The sequence below is a fragment of the Mixophyes fleayi genome, chromosome 5, assembly GCF_038048845.1.
Source record: "Mixophyes fleayi isolate aMixFle1 chromosome 5, aMixFle1.hap1, whole genome shotgun sequence".
NCBI classification, from domain to species: domain Eukaryota; kingdom Metazoa; phylum Chordata; class Amphibia; order Anura; family Limnodynastidae; genus Mixophyes; species Mixophyes fleayi.
In genome coordinates this window covers 78293509-78306886 of record NC_134406.1, presented here as the reverse complement: position 1 = coordinate 78306886, position 13378 = coordinate 78293509, and the positions used below count along the sequence as shown (strand labels likewise).

Sequence of the window (13378 nt, the reverse complement as noted above, 5' to 3'; positions counted from 1 at the left end):
TTTTATACTGCAAAGTTGCTACAGCATTCTGTTTTGTGTAGATCCAAAAACTAATAGCCAATATGAGAGAGAAAAGGCATTGAAGTACTACTTTTCTTTTAAATCCTCTTTATTAGAAGCATTATCTGAAAAACTTTGGATTAAACATACAAATGAAAAATATGAACATATTTGAAAATAACACATTGTTATCTTTACTTGATAAAAAAAAATATACAAAAACCAAGTACAAATTTTATAATATGGTATATGTGATTACTATTAATCAAAGTAATCTCTGTAATAAAATATAATAGCAATGCAACACATTCTGCATTGATTTGTCTCTCTCCAAATGTATTTCCCGGCCGTTTTCGCAACTGGAAGTTGGGGGGGAGGGGGCAGCAAAATTTACAAAAGAACAGATAAACGTATAAATGTTTACGGGGGGTCTTCAGCCACCATTCTAAGTCCATACTGGAGTACTCATTTTAATGTTCCAAAACATGCATGTCCAGTACTTTTTCTTTAAGAAGATCATGGCAGATAGATGTCACATTCTGGAAGACTTGGCAGCAGGAGTGAAATAGTTAATAGCTATAAATAAACAAGATGTGGTTGTACTAAATGTAACCTGTAAATCTACAATTTTGGATTAAGACCGTTCTTATTCTTTCAGCACCCTTTTTGTGCCACCCAAACCTGTGGATACGATATGGAGCTGTGGGGTTTATTACTACAGTAGCTCAGCAGTTAAACATTGCTGATGTGTACTGTAAGTTAATGCCCTATCTACATCCATTTATTACTCAACCTATTATTCAGGTATGTAACTTGCAGCACAAAAAAATCACTTTGTAAATTGAATGCACGTGTGTCTGAGGGGTAGTAGATATGTCATTTCAAGCAAGCTAAGAACACAATACAGTTGGGCTGTATATATGTGAAATGAAATAAGTACCCCTTTAAAATGTTCTATTTTGCCTTGCATCTCCTTATTAGTTATATCCATTTAGTGATTGATGTCCCCTTGTTAATAACAGATTGATAAAGAAATTGTCTTGCTGAGTGTGCTAAAGGAGCCTGTAAGCCGCTCAATATTCGACTATGCCCTACGATCAAAGGATATTGCAAGTCTGTTTAGACATCTGCAGATGCGGCAGAAGAAGAGGAATGGTACTCTCCTCGAGTGTCCTCCTCCAGAAGACCCTGCTGTTGCTCAGCTCGTGAAAAAATTGCTGTCACAGGTATGGAAATATTAGAGATCAGAGAAGGAAACCTTTATATTATGAAGATAAAGGGGTATATTTACTAAACTGTAGGTTTGAAAAAGTGGAGATGTTGCCTTAGTAGCCAGTCAGATTCTAGCTGTCATTTTGTAGAATGTACTAAATAATTGAAAGCTAGAATCTGATTGGTTGCTATAGGCAACATCTCCACTTTTTCAAACCCACAGTTTAGTAAATATACCCCAAAATCTTTAAACACTATAAATAATATTTTCTTTTGACATAAAGCAAGTTCTATTTTAGGTTTAGCTCTATCAAATAGAATGACAATGTTTTTTTTGTGTTTTGCTTACTGGACAAAAACATTATAGAAACACCTTTTGTGCTTTGTTTTAGCTATAAAGGTAATTCTGGAACAAGCATCACTTGTGGCTAAGTGGCCCCTGGCAGCAGAGGGAGCTAAGGCATCAGAGGAAAAATGTGTATCTCAGACTCCTTGTGGTAGCATATTTATTTACTTAGTTTGCATGGATGGAATCCCTTTTAAAAAAAAATATTAATTTGAAGTCCAGTAAATTCTAATTTTGACCCTGTGTTGTAAATGGCATGTTCCTTAAAAAAAATCTTCAATGGCATTCACAAGCCTGGAAAAATCTTTACTTTTCATTTTGTTGAGGTTGAAGGTACCACAAATTGGAGCTATCTGCGTTATGTTCGTGGTGAAGCTTTCTTACATATAAATCTAAATCTAGCATGCATTGCTGTTGCTAAATAATTGAGATGTTAGCTTCTGGGACTTGTAGTGAATCAGTGGATGGAGAGCTGAAGGCACCTGCTTATGTTATAATGGAAGCACTTTACAAAGTGACAGTGGGTACTTTGTCTTTGAGTAATAACTGTTCCTCATATTCTCTGTGATGTTACTAATGTATATTTGTTTTCAGGGAATGACAGAAGATGAAGAAGATAAGCTTTTGGCACTGAAAGATTTCATGCTAAAGTCAAACAAAGCCAAGGCGAATGTAGCAGATCAGAGTCACATACACGAAAGTGCTTTAAAAGGTGTAATTGATTTACAGTTTTTGGGCCTCAGTGGACGACAATCTGATCTTGTAAAAACAAAGCTGGACACTGACGATAAACGCAGTAAGTAATAAAAAAAATTGATAGTTTAAAAGGAAGCTCCATCCAAATAATTATATTTATTTTATATCCCACAATTCAACATGATTAAGTAATTACTTTCATGTTTCGTTTTATGGTAACAAAGTACTTACGGACTTTGTAACAAGTCTGTCTGTTTGTGTCTTTATCAAGTTAACAAAGAAAATTTGTTTAATTCCCCCCCCCCTCACCCATCTGTTCTGTTCATTACAACAGTAATAGACCGTCAACAAGCGTTTATCAAGCAAATTCCAACAACTTCGTTTAAGCATTTTAACTCCTCATACATCTGAGAAACTGATTTAAGAGCTGTAATTCAGCCATCAGATTGCAAATGTTTCTCCATCTGCAGTAGGGGATACAGACAATTCCATTCCAGGAGACAGAATGAGAGAAGTCATTTTTTTGTCTAGTTCCCTTTTTCTGGTAACATAACTTAGAGGGGTCAAGCTGGTGTTCAAACATGGTAGCATAGATTCTGCTTTTATAGTTTATGTACACATATGTCTGACTAAGAAGTCCATGTTGAATACAAGGGGCCCTAAAACCTTCCACCCTGGTGGTCCACACGCCTGTGCAAACCAGACCAAAATGCTTTCGTGACAATGAGGCCCCCTCCCTCAATCTATGGATCACATTTTTCATCCCATACAAGTCCTTGTATGGGATGAGCTTTATGTATGCAGCAAATGTTTCTGTCCCAGAACCTGTCAGATCCCTAATTCATTCAATTGCACGATATTGAGAGTGGCTGACTACCGCTTCCAGGAGTTTCACTCTTTGAAGCATAAGCACCCTTTCGTCCCTCCTATTTCAAAACACTTGTCCTGCTGGACGCCTCCTCTGATAGGACTAATGAGACCAAGTCCCCCCAACTATCTTAAAATAGTGGTTTATCCTGATGGCAGGAGTAGGTAAGTAGGGAGTTTTCGTCTTAGGATTGTTTTTCTTTTTTTTTGTATAAGTGACCTGTCTCTTAAGATTGGAGCTTAACTCCTAAGTCATGGCTATATCTCTTGAAACATTGTCAGGAGCCACATTTCTATAAATTGTAAGTTAGTCTGAAATGTGAAGAATCATTTTACCCTATTTCAATTTTTTTTATTGACGTTTATTTATTCATTTATTTATATTCCATTCACTCTAGCTCGAAAGCATGTAAAGCAAGATTCCAATGTGAACGAGGAGTGGAAGAGCATGTTTGGGGTAATGGAGCCTGCGAACATAAACCAGGGTGTAGCTAAAACTCTGCCTCCTGCCGACCAGGAGGCCTCAAAGCCTCTGCGCTCAGAGTCTTCCGCAGCAGTTAATGCACCTCTGTCCTCCTCGCCACAGGTACTAACATTAAGAGCATCCAGTACATCAGACAGTGTCTGCACGGCATGTGTGGGTAAATTGATTCTCTTCATTAGGATACCGCTTTAACCACAGAAGGTGGTCAGATGCTTCATCTTTTATGCTGACTTTTTTTACGAATTTAATAACATTGTAACCATTTTACCTTGTTAGATGGTGTTGTACAATATTAAATATTATAAAATGTGCAAAGTAATGACAATATAAAGCATTAAAAACATTAACAATTGTTTTGTTTATTGCTTAACTTCTTGTAGTCATCTGATGGACCAGGAATCCAATCGCGGAGACCAACCTTACAGGTTTACACAAGCACATCTCAGCCTTCAGCTTTACAAATCCGCATGACCACATGTAAGAGTGAGCTTCAGCAGCTCATCCAGCAGAAGCGGGAACAGTGCAATGCGGAGAGATTAGCCAAGTACATGATGGAGAGCGCTGAGTGGGAGACTAAACCACCCCCAACAGGTACACAGCAGACTTTAAATGAAAATTGCATCCCAGTAAACAATTTTATTCCATATATCTTCCTCTGTGATATCAATGATGATGTTACCTAATATGATATCCTCAGTAGTTATCTGTTATTGTCTCATCACAGTCTTCACTAGTTGTGATGTCATTAGTGATGGACTCCGTTATGATGCCAGTGATGATATCATCCATTGTGTTATAATTCATTGTAACCTCTCCAGTAATGCCACACATTGTAATGCCATATATTCTTATGTCACCAGCGACCCATCCATTTTGATATCATCAGATATCCATCTTCGGTGATTCCGCTATTTTGATAGCTTTGGTGATGTCAACCATTATTATTATTATTATTATTATCATTAGTGATGTCATTAGTGGCTTTGCACATATCTGTAATTTTGACCATTTTTATATCACCCATTGTGATGTCCATAAGTAATTCACTATCATGATTTATTTGGTGATGTCATTCTTTGTGGTATCATCAGTTATATCAAGAATTACGACCAGTGATGCCCCTAGTGATTCACACATTGTGTGATTGTTGTTTAAAATATGAGACATCAGAATGAAAGACAACAAGTACAATTAATTGGTGATGTTACTAATCTGATTGCATATATTGTGGTTTCATCAATGATGCCTGCCATTGTGTTATAATTGGTAATGCTATCATTTACAATGTCATATGTGATTTATTTTTTTTTATTTTTTTTTTGATCATTCTTTCATTGGTGTAAGGCATTGTATTGTTACCAGTGAGGTCATCCACTGCAATGTTGTTTATTTTGATGTCACCAAGTTTTCACCCAGTTTGGTATCCTCAGCGAATTCAGTTATTATAATCTCATAGGTGATGTCTTTCATTACTATGTCATCAGTTGTGTTTATTATTGTGATTTTATATGTGATATCACCCATTCCAGCTATTTGTGAAATTGTTAGTGTTGTCATCTATTGTTGTAGCTGTTCCTCATTGTGATGTTCTCCATTGTCTTCTGTTTCGTTTGGGGATCTTTCTTATACAATATCTGTTTATATTTCTGTTCAATATGTCTTGAATATTGTGCAATGCAAATGAGCATTGAAACAAATGAATTACCCATATGTATGAGCTCTTAAGGAATTCGAATTGCACAGAATTGGGATTTACAAAGTATAAAAAAATATATATATATTTTTTTTTATTATCTCTCCTTTTTAATGATATATTTTCCATTTTATGTCCTCGGATGGAGTTGATTATATCATTATTTAGGTGATGCAGTGTAATTTAATTTGTCGATTTAGTAAATAACATTTTCTTTAAACTTTTTTTTCTGCTGATTAAAATTTCTTGTAAAATGTTTTTCTCAGGATGGCACCCTAAAGGCTTGTTGGTGGCACACTTACATGAACACAGGGGCCCAGTAAACCGGATACGCGTCTCAGATGAACATTCCATTTTTGCTACTTGCTCCAATGATGGCACAGTAAAAATCTGGAACAGTCAAAAAATGGAAGGAAAAACTACAACCACAAGGTATAACAAAATGTGTAAAAATGAGTTGTTCAGTAACAAATTGAAGTGAATGAGCGTTATACTATGTAGATTCTAACTTTATTTTAGAAAACCCACAATGTAAATATCACACTTCTATTAAGCTTTTCAGGCTTTCTGTGAATCATTTTCCCTTCAATAAATGTATTCGTTATTGTAAGAGACTAAATGTGATACAAATGTAGCCTACAATATGTTATTAAAGTTTAATAGTGATGACATCGCTGATCTTTAATCCAATGTTTTCTTCACTGCAGCTTTACTGTTTATATAGGTCCAGAAACCTTACAGAAATATATTTAAATGAAAAGCAGAAGTCTTTTACATTTAAGCACAGGAGACCAACATCACTGCAGTGTCTAGTGGGAAACATAACATGTCATTGGCCAATGCGTTACCATTCGTGAAGTGTTGCAGAGGTACAAATCTCTTTATTACCTCTCTGCGGCTTCTCCCACAGCTGACACTGAGTGGGAATAGTTGGCAATTTATCCTCACAGGGGGAAAAATCTTTTTCTGACCCAAATGGGACAAATTTCCTGAATTTAAAACCCCCATAATGCCCTCTACTAAATATAGCTACATATATTACTTCTAGTAAGAAAGGCATACAATCCATTTTCAAAGTCTGTTTACCATTACTACAACCTCACGGGGCAGGGAGTTCCACAGATGAACCACCCTTGCAGTAATCCTGTCCTGTGCTGATGATGAAACTGTCTTTCTTCTATTCGCACTTTGTTACTCTTTGTCCTCTGTGTAGTCCTGGGAATGAAAAGTTTGCAAGACAAATTACACAAGACAACAACCCTCTGACCAACAACTGCAACACATACCCCCACTCAATACTTTTACCTTTGCGTTCTAGCTGGTCCATTGTGCAATATGATGTAGCACATGCCCTTGTGTTTCTAACTCCCATTGTCCTATAGATTGTAAGCTTGCGAGCAGGGTTCTTTTACATCTCTGTCTGTATGTATTACCCAGTATTGTTTTATCAATGTTTGTTCCCAATTGTAAAGCGCTACGGAATTTGCTGGTGCTATATAAATAAATGTTGATGATGATTGTAATGACTTTGATTATAACTGTACATTTGAATTAGGTTACCTCTAAGGAGCTTTTTTTCCCCCAGAAGAAAGCCTAGTTTTTGTTATTTACCTCTTTTCATGCAACAGAGGAATAATTTTATTTGCCTTTGCAGCCGCAGTTTGGCACGCTGTGTGCTGCTACTCTGCTTTCTGTTCATTCATATTCCAAAGTTCTTTTTTATCTGTTTCATCCAATTCTATTACATTTAATGTGTAAGTGGCATAGTCATTATTATGGCCTAAGTTATTAACCTACATTTGTCTTGATTAAATCTTCTTCTGCTATTTCATCGCCAGGTTTGTGTTTTATGTCTAAATATTTCCATAGCAAGTTACAATCCTGCTTTGTGTTAATGACCCTGCATCGCTTGGTAAAATAGCAATTATTGAGACCTTTACTTTCTAGGCCATCTACAAGTTCATTAATAAAAAAATTGACAAAAACATGGCTCAATGGTGACTCTGTTACAAGTTATAACTTTAGTCCAGTCTGAGTATGTTGTATTTTTAACTTTCATTTCCCTCCTCTGCTTCCATATCCTTGTAAATACTTTTACCCCTAGACCTAGAACTCTTATCTTACCTACCAGATTATTTTGTGGACCAATACGGAGCACCTTCACAAGCTCTAAATATACCACATCAATTGCAAGGTCCAGTTTTTAGCATCCTCATTGAAACTACTTGTTTGTATTTGTTAGACATGACCATGACCGCCTCTTTATGAAACCATGCTGACACTGTTATCAAATTTATTTTATTTTTCTTAAGTATATTTCTGAATCACATCCCTCAAAATCCCTTCAAAATATTTACCCCTGACAGAAGTCGGACTCGGGTTTATAATAACCTTTTAACAATTTTATTCTACTTTTAAAATGGTACCACATCTATGTTCCACCAATCTTATGGCAATTACCTGGGTATGAGAGAGTCCATTAATATAGGTGTTGTATGACCTACAATCTAAACTCACAAGACCAGCATGTATTCACCAAAATAATTCAGCTATGTATAAATCCAAAGGATATTTGGCTCAAGTGATGATAAGAAAGAAACCGTTAACACGCATAGCACCGCTAGACACCGCTTTTATGAGTAATTATTAGGTTATACTAGGATCTATTTTAATCCATAAATTATGTGGCTTCTTTTTACTTATTGAATGAGTTAAATCCTGCAGTACTGAGAACTGTCAACATGGACAGTCCGCTTCATATTTACATTTATGTCTGGTTACTATCTCTGTAATAGTATTCCCGTTTTGTGACTTAGGTCAATATTGACATATTCTCGCATCGGTGGACATATTAAGACACTAACATTCTGCCAGGGATCACATTACTTAGCTGTGGCGTCAGACAATGGAAATATCCAACTTCTTGGTATTGAAGCTTCTAAACCACCAAAATCTCCAAAAATTCACCCATTGCAAAGCAGGTATGTTTTAATATTTAATATATTGTATGTATAAAGTAATTAAGCTGGCAGATGATGAGTACCCTTGAATGTTTAACCAACATTCCTTTTATTTTAAATAGAAGGGTAGGGAGAAAAATAGACCTCGCATGAGCAGACATTGCCATTTTGACTTCATTGTAGTATTACACCCTCAATCGGCATACATATACAATTACTCCACCCCAAACAACATTTTTTTACTGTAACACCCTCCTAGCAGAACCACAGGAATTTGCTGTCTTGCCTCGCCATTTGGACCCTGCCGGTCAGCACCCTCTCAATGCCAGGTCGGGTCCCCTAGTGGAAGTAGTATCAGAAATGTAGTGTGTTGAGAGCACAGAGTGGATGGCTGCCTCAGCTGGCAGGAGAGTTGAGTTCCAGGATCCCTGTAGTTCCTCTAGTTGGGTAGGGATGGTGTTTCCATATGCTTAGGGATGGTGTTTCCATATGCTTTTAGCTTTCAGTGGAAGTGATATCATTCAACATGATGAAATAAAATTATTTAGGATTTTTACTTTAGCTAAGCTTGAGAGCAGGGCATTCCTACATCTCTGTATGTATTACCCAGTATCGTTTTACTACTGTGTTTGTTCCCAATTGTGAAGCTCTATGGAATATGCTGGCGCTATACAAGTAAATTTTGATGATGAAAGGTTGTACTGTCATTTTTATTTTTGGTTCTAATGTAGACCTCCTTATCTCAATTTTTTTTCGATTGACGCTGCCTAGGTCATTGGATCTACAGGAGGATGGCTGTGTCGTAGATATGCATCAGTTCAATTCAGGGTCACAGTCTGTTCTTGCCTATGCCACAGTGAATGGGTCGTTGGTTGGCTGGGATCTAAGATCCTCCAGTAGTGCATGGACATTGAAACACGACCTGCGATTGGGACTGATAACTTCGTTTGCAGTGGATATCCACCAATGCTGGCTTTGTATTGGTAAGGCACTGTTCTGCATGTACATTGTTTCCATCTCGGCTATATGTAGTATGCTTACTACTGTTTGGCACAATTGCCACATTTCTAACACTGGTAAAACTTGGCTTAATATTTTATTTTACACTATTAGTACCTTTTAAGATGACAGTGCTTTGATAAACAAAATACTTGCTCTCCTGCAAGCTTTACTCCTTTGTACCTTACAGTCTTATTTCAGGATCATGAAAAAAGGCTTTTTTTTTTTTTTTTTTTAATTTTTATTTTGTTTAGCAGGATCAAAATACATAATACAGCCACAACAGCAAAAAAAAGGATTCCGTGTCAGAGAATCCAAAAGTTTACGAGTTAACAAGGAGGTCAAGATACACATACTCTTGGCGTAGAGTTCCCAGTAGAAGGATCAGGCGTTGGGTGGTCTAATGCACAAAAGGACTTTAAGTCTGGTGTGTAAAGGGTGTAAGGAAATATTATCCATGATACCAGTAAAATAGTGACACATTATGGCATAGTAAGTTGTTGTTTACTATTTACTTTGCTAAAATAACCAAATGCAATAAATCGGCCATTCCTTAGCCTACCATGCACATGACTGATTAATGGTGCTGGTTGGTTGATATGGGTTACTGTGCTGTGCTAGCTTGTCCCTGTCTTTGGAAATGTTTACCATTGTATGGCTACTTTGACTTGACTAAGATTTTATTTTGTTGTGTAAGGTACCAGCAGTGGCACAATGGCATGCTGGGATATGAGGTTCCAGTTGCCAATATCCAGCCATACTCATCCTGCACGGGCACGGATTCGGCGCCTCCTCATGCATCCATTGAGCATGCATACAATGTATCAGTCCTGGGTCATAGCAGGTAAGTGCTGTTTTTGTAACTGAGAACATAGGCTTGGTTACTTGCCATTATGCTTGTATAGTGCTTTAAGGTGCCCATACTTGCAACAATTTCTATTTTCAATGTTGATCATTGAGATTACTGGGTGTGTGTCACATGAATGCAGTGTACTTCAAAAGATCTTCCAAAAAATGGAATCATTGCACACAATCATCAGATCACTGGAATTGAATCATTGACGTATGACATCTCCAAATGAAAGTCCTAAGAATAACTTCATTATTTGTCTTATTTACATCCTGACTAAATAGGTATTAGCGTTGTTGACGTAAAAGCATATCCTTCGCTTAATATACTTGGATCAGTTTTTGTCTTACATTTTAAGAAAACCTGTTAACTTATGTGCATGGCAATGCTTCAAAAATCTTCTGATTTAAATATTTCCTGTTAATTTAATGTCAATGCTCTGGCGTTCATGCTTTCTGATTTTAATTTCCTGAATGTAATTTGGCTTTAGTGCAAACTTTATTTGAAGCTTAACATTTGTCTTGGAGGTTATAAAGAGAACCTTGTTGTTCTTACTTTACATTCAATTAATTGATGTTAACTGTTGGATGTAAACCCTTTACCTGCCTCCGCTGTAGGATTTACAGTGATGACTGCACTAATGATTGACAATGCTTCCTAAAGGGACAGACCCCTGCGTTCTCAGCTACAGACACAAGTCTAGAGGAACTCTGTTCACATTCAGAAAGGGACCTGTACATCTGAACATATAGATAAAGCAATTTCTATGATATTGTACCATGCATTACAGAGGGCCTGCTGGGCCAGTGCAAAACCTCAGTGATATGATTTTCTGCCTGCAGCAGAACCAGATCACCTCTCCAACATACTGAAAAATAGCATTAGATATTGTTGTCTAAACCTATGTTATTTTATTTAACACACACTTTAACATTAAACAGTGTAAATAAAATTAAATATGTTAAAACTAAAGGCATATTACATATAAATGTATTAGGGCTCATATATAAAGACCACATTCTAATAAAGTATATGTAATATTTAGTAGCCCTGCAAACATTAGACTAATTTAGAAAAAAAATGCTCTCAATGGTGCTTCACCAATCAACAGATGTGAAAAAACAGAGGGTTACTGCCAGCCCTCTTAGAAGCCAAAGATGCAAAAAACCCTCCAAAACGAAATAGTGGTAATTGTTCAAGCCAATTGATGGGTTTGTAACCTATAAAATATATAACAAAATTTCAAACCAATCGTAATAAATTTATAATATATGATGACAACATTGATGACAACTAAATGCAACATTTAGTTAGTGGATGAACAAAGTATAAATTAATAGATTTCTAAATAACAAGTTAAATTATTCAGATCGAGTCATTTATAAACAATTATTTATAGTATAAAATATTTATTATGTAAACGGAAGTAGATTAGCAACTACTAAGTAGTCGATAGCCAATAATGGCTCTAAATCAGAGAATTAAACAGATTTTCAATAAGGGATTATAATTTATAGAACCAGTAGTGGCTTCGTAAGTAAATATTGGTGTAGATTGTGTTATTTTTACTGAAGAAGAGAACTTTGTTTCCATACAGTACTTATGGATATTCTGTTTGTCTGCACTGTAGACTTCTAATTGCCATTGTCTCTCATCACACAACTAGCTGTTCAAGGCAATAATGAAGTCTCCATGTGGGACATGGAGACTGGAGACAGACGATTCACCTTATGGGCCAGCAATGCACCCCCACTCTCAGAAATGCAGGTATGTCACTTCTGGTGTGATCACTTAATTGTGTAAATACAGTATATCACCATGTCATGGAGAGTTGAAACAATTCTGCTTTGCGATGTAATAAGTTTCAACAATGGGGATACAGTTTTTTGTTTTAGTTGAATCATACGTATACAAAAACTTAATTTAAAAGATTATTAATATACAAGTAAATACAAACACTGATCTTTTACATATATGAAAACATACAGATTAAATGCATCAATTTTCCCTGACTTTTCACTGCATCTCTGTTAGAAAGTAGAGAAAGTATGATTGAGAATTTATTTTGCTTCCTCTCAACAAAAATATAGCCTACTTACTGGCGATTGTAGAATGGGAGATATGTTAAGAAATGGAAAATGGCAAAGATAAGTTGCCTATAAGCTTTCTGTGACTTTGCTACCCACTCCCCACCCCTCAAGTTAGTGCGTACCCAGTACCCCACTGTTACATTATTCAAGTACAAGCTGACGCTCAGCACCAATGGACAAGGAGAGGAGCTGGAACTTTTCAGCACTGGTGGACTTTCATCCATTCTAAGCATCCGATTTACTAGACCAGAATATGTACAGTTTCTGGTTTGTTAGCGTCAAGATCTGTCCAAATCCAGTGGAAAATAGATGCAACTTTTCCTCCTCTCCATTGCTCAACAACTGCTGATAATGATGGAGTGCAAATCTTTCAAAAAAGAATTCCCTTCACTTGATGTTAGAAAATGTCATGATGTAAACTTGGTTACTCCTTACCACACTGTACCTGCAAATGAAATAATGATCATTTCAATATCTATTGGAAATCAACATTCTGCTAGGTAAGTATTAAAAAAAAAAAAGAAATTAGAGTGTGAAACCAAGGACCTCATTGAGTCGCCCAGAATTAACCCACTCCAAAATTTTATCCAAACTACTCAGGGTGGATCCTGTATATCTCTAAAGGGGACCTTATGTATCTGATGGGTCACATTCTACTGGGGAGGAGAAAAGGAGCCAGGGAAAATATTGTACAATGGTGTTTCCTTTATTGAGACAGATGTCTACCATTATATGGATGAGTTTGGCCCATGTATTGTATTAGTTTATTATAAAAGTCACATACAGTAGTTTGTTACGCTTGTTTTTCTTAACAGCCCTCACCACACAGTGTTCATGGGATTTACTGTAGCCCAGCCGATGGGAACCCCATATTATTGACTGCAGGATCAGACATGAAAATAAGGTAAATTTCTCTTTTAGGAATAATTTCCCAGAATTGGCATCTTTTATAAAGATAAAATACTTGTGTCTTTAAAGGTCAAACCACTCTGTTAGTGTTAATTCTGTGTAGGTTGTGAACTAGTCTACATAAAGCTCAGTAGATGAGACACTAGAGAGCTGAAACTATCCTTTAGTGGAATTGTCACTGCCTCTCTCACTCCCCTGCATCTACAATGCTGCAGTCTCATTAGCATGTGCACACACCTCCTGTTACTAGCTCATTTCATCCAGCTCAAGGT

The 13378-nt window shown here is 36.5% G+C and overlaps 1 protein-coding gene across 2 annotated transcripts in view; it reads left to right on the top strand.

Moving 5' to 3' along the window:
• The window catches only part of PIK3R4 (phosphoinositide-3-kinase regulatory subunit 4), a 38516-nt gene that overhangs the window by 16105 nt on the left and 9033 nt on the right, over positions 1–13378 (top strand). Inside the window, exons 8-18 of one of the 2 annotated variants that reach the window (XM_075212433.1) lie at positions 659–804; positions 1023–1226; positions 2153–2354; positions 3520–3707; positions 3986–4196; positions 5565–5730; positions 8115–8279; positions 9030–9241; positions 9955–10101; positions 11774–11874; positions 13013–13101. In XM_075212433.1, the coding sequence (XP_075068534.1) occupies positions 659–804; positions 1023–1226; positions 2153–2354; positions 3520–3707; positions 3986–4196; positions 5565–5730; positions 8115–8279; positions 9030–9241; positions 9955–10101; positions 11774–11874; positions 13013–13101 (1831 nt within the window). Of the gene's footprint in view, positions 1–658; positions 805–1022; positions 1227–2152; positions 2355–3519; positions 3708–3985; positions 4197–5564; positions 5731–8114; positions 8280–9029; positions 9242–9954; positions 10102–11737; positions 11875–13012; positions 13102–13378 lie in introns of those variants that run through there. The other variant, XM_075212434.1, reaches the window with a different exon arrangement.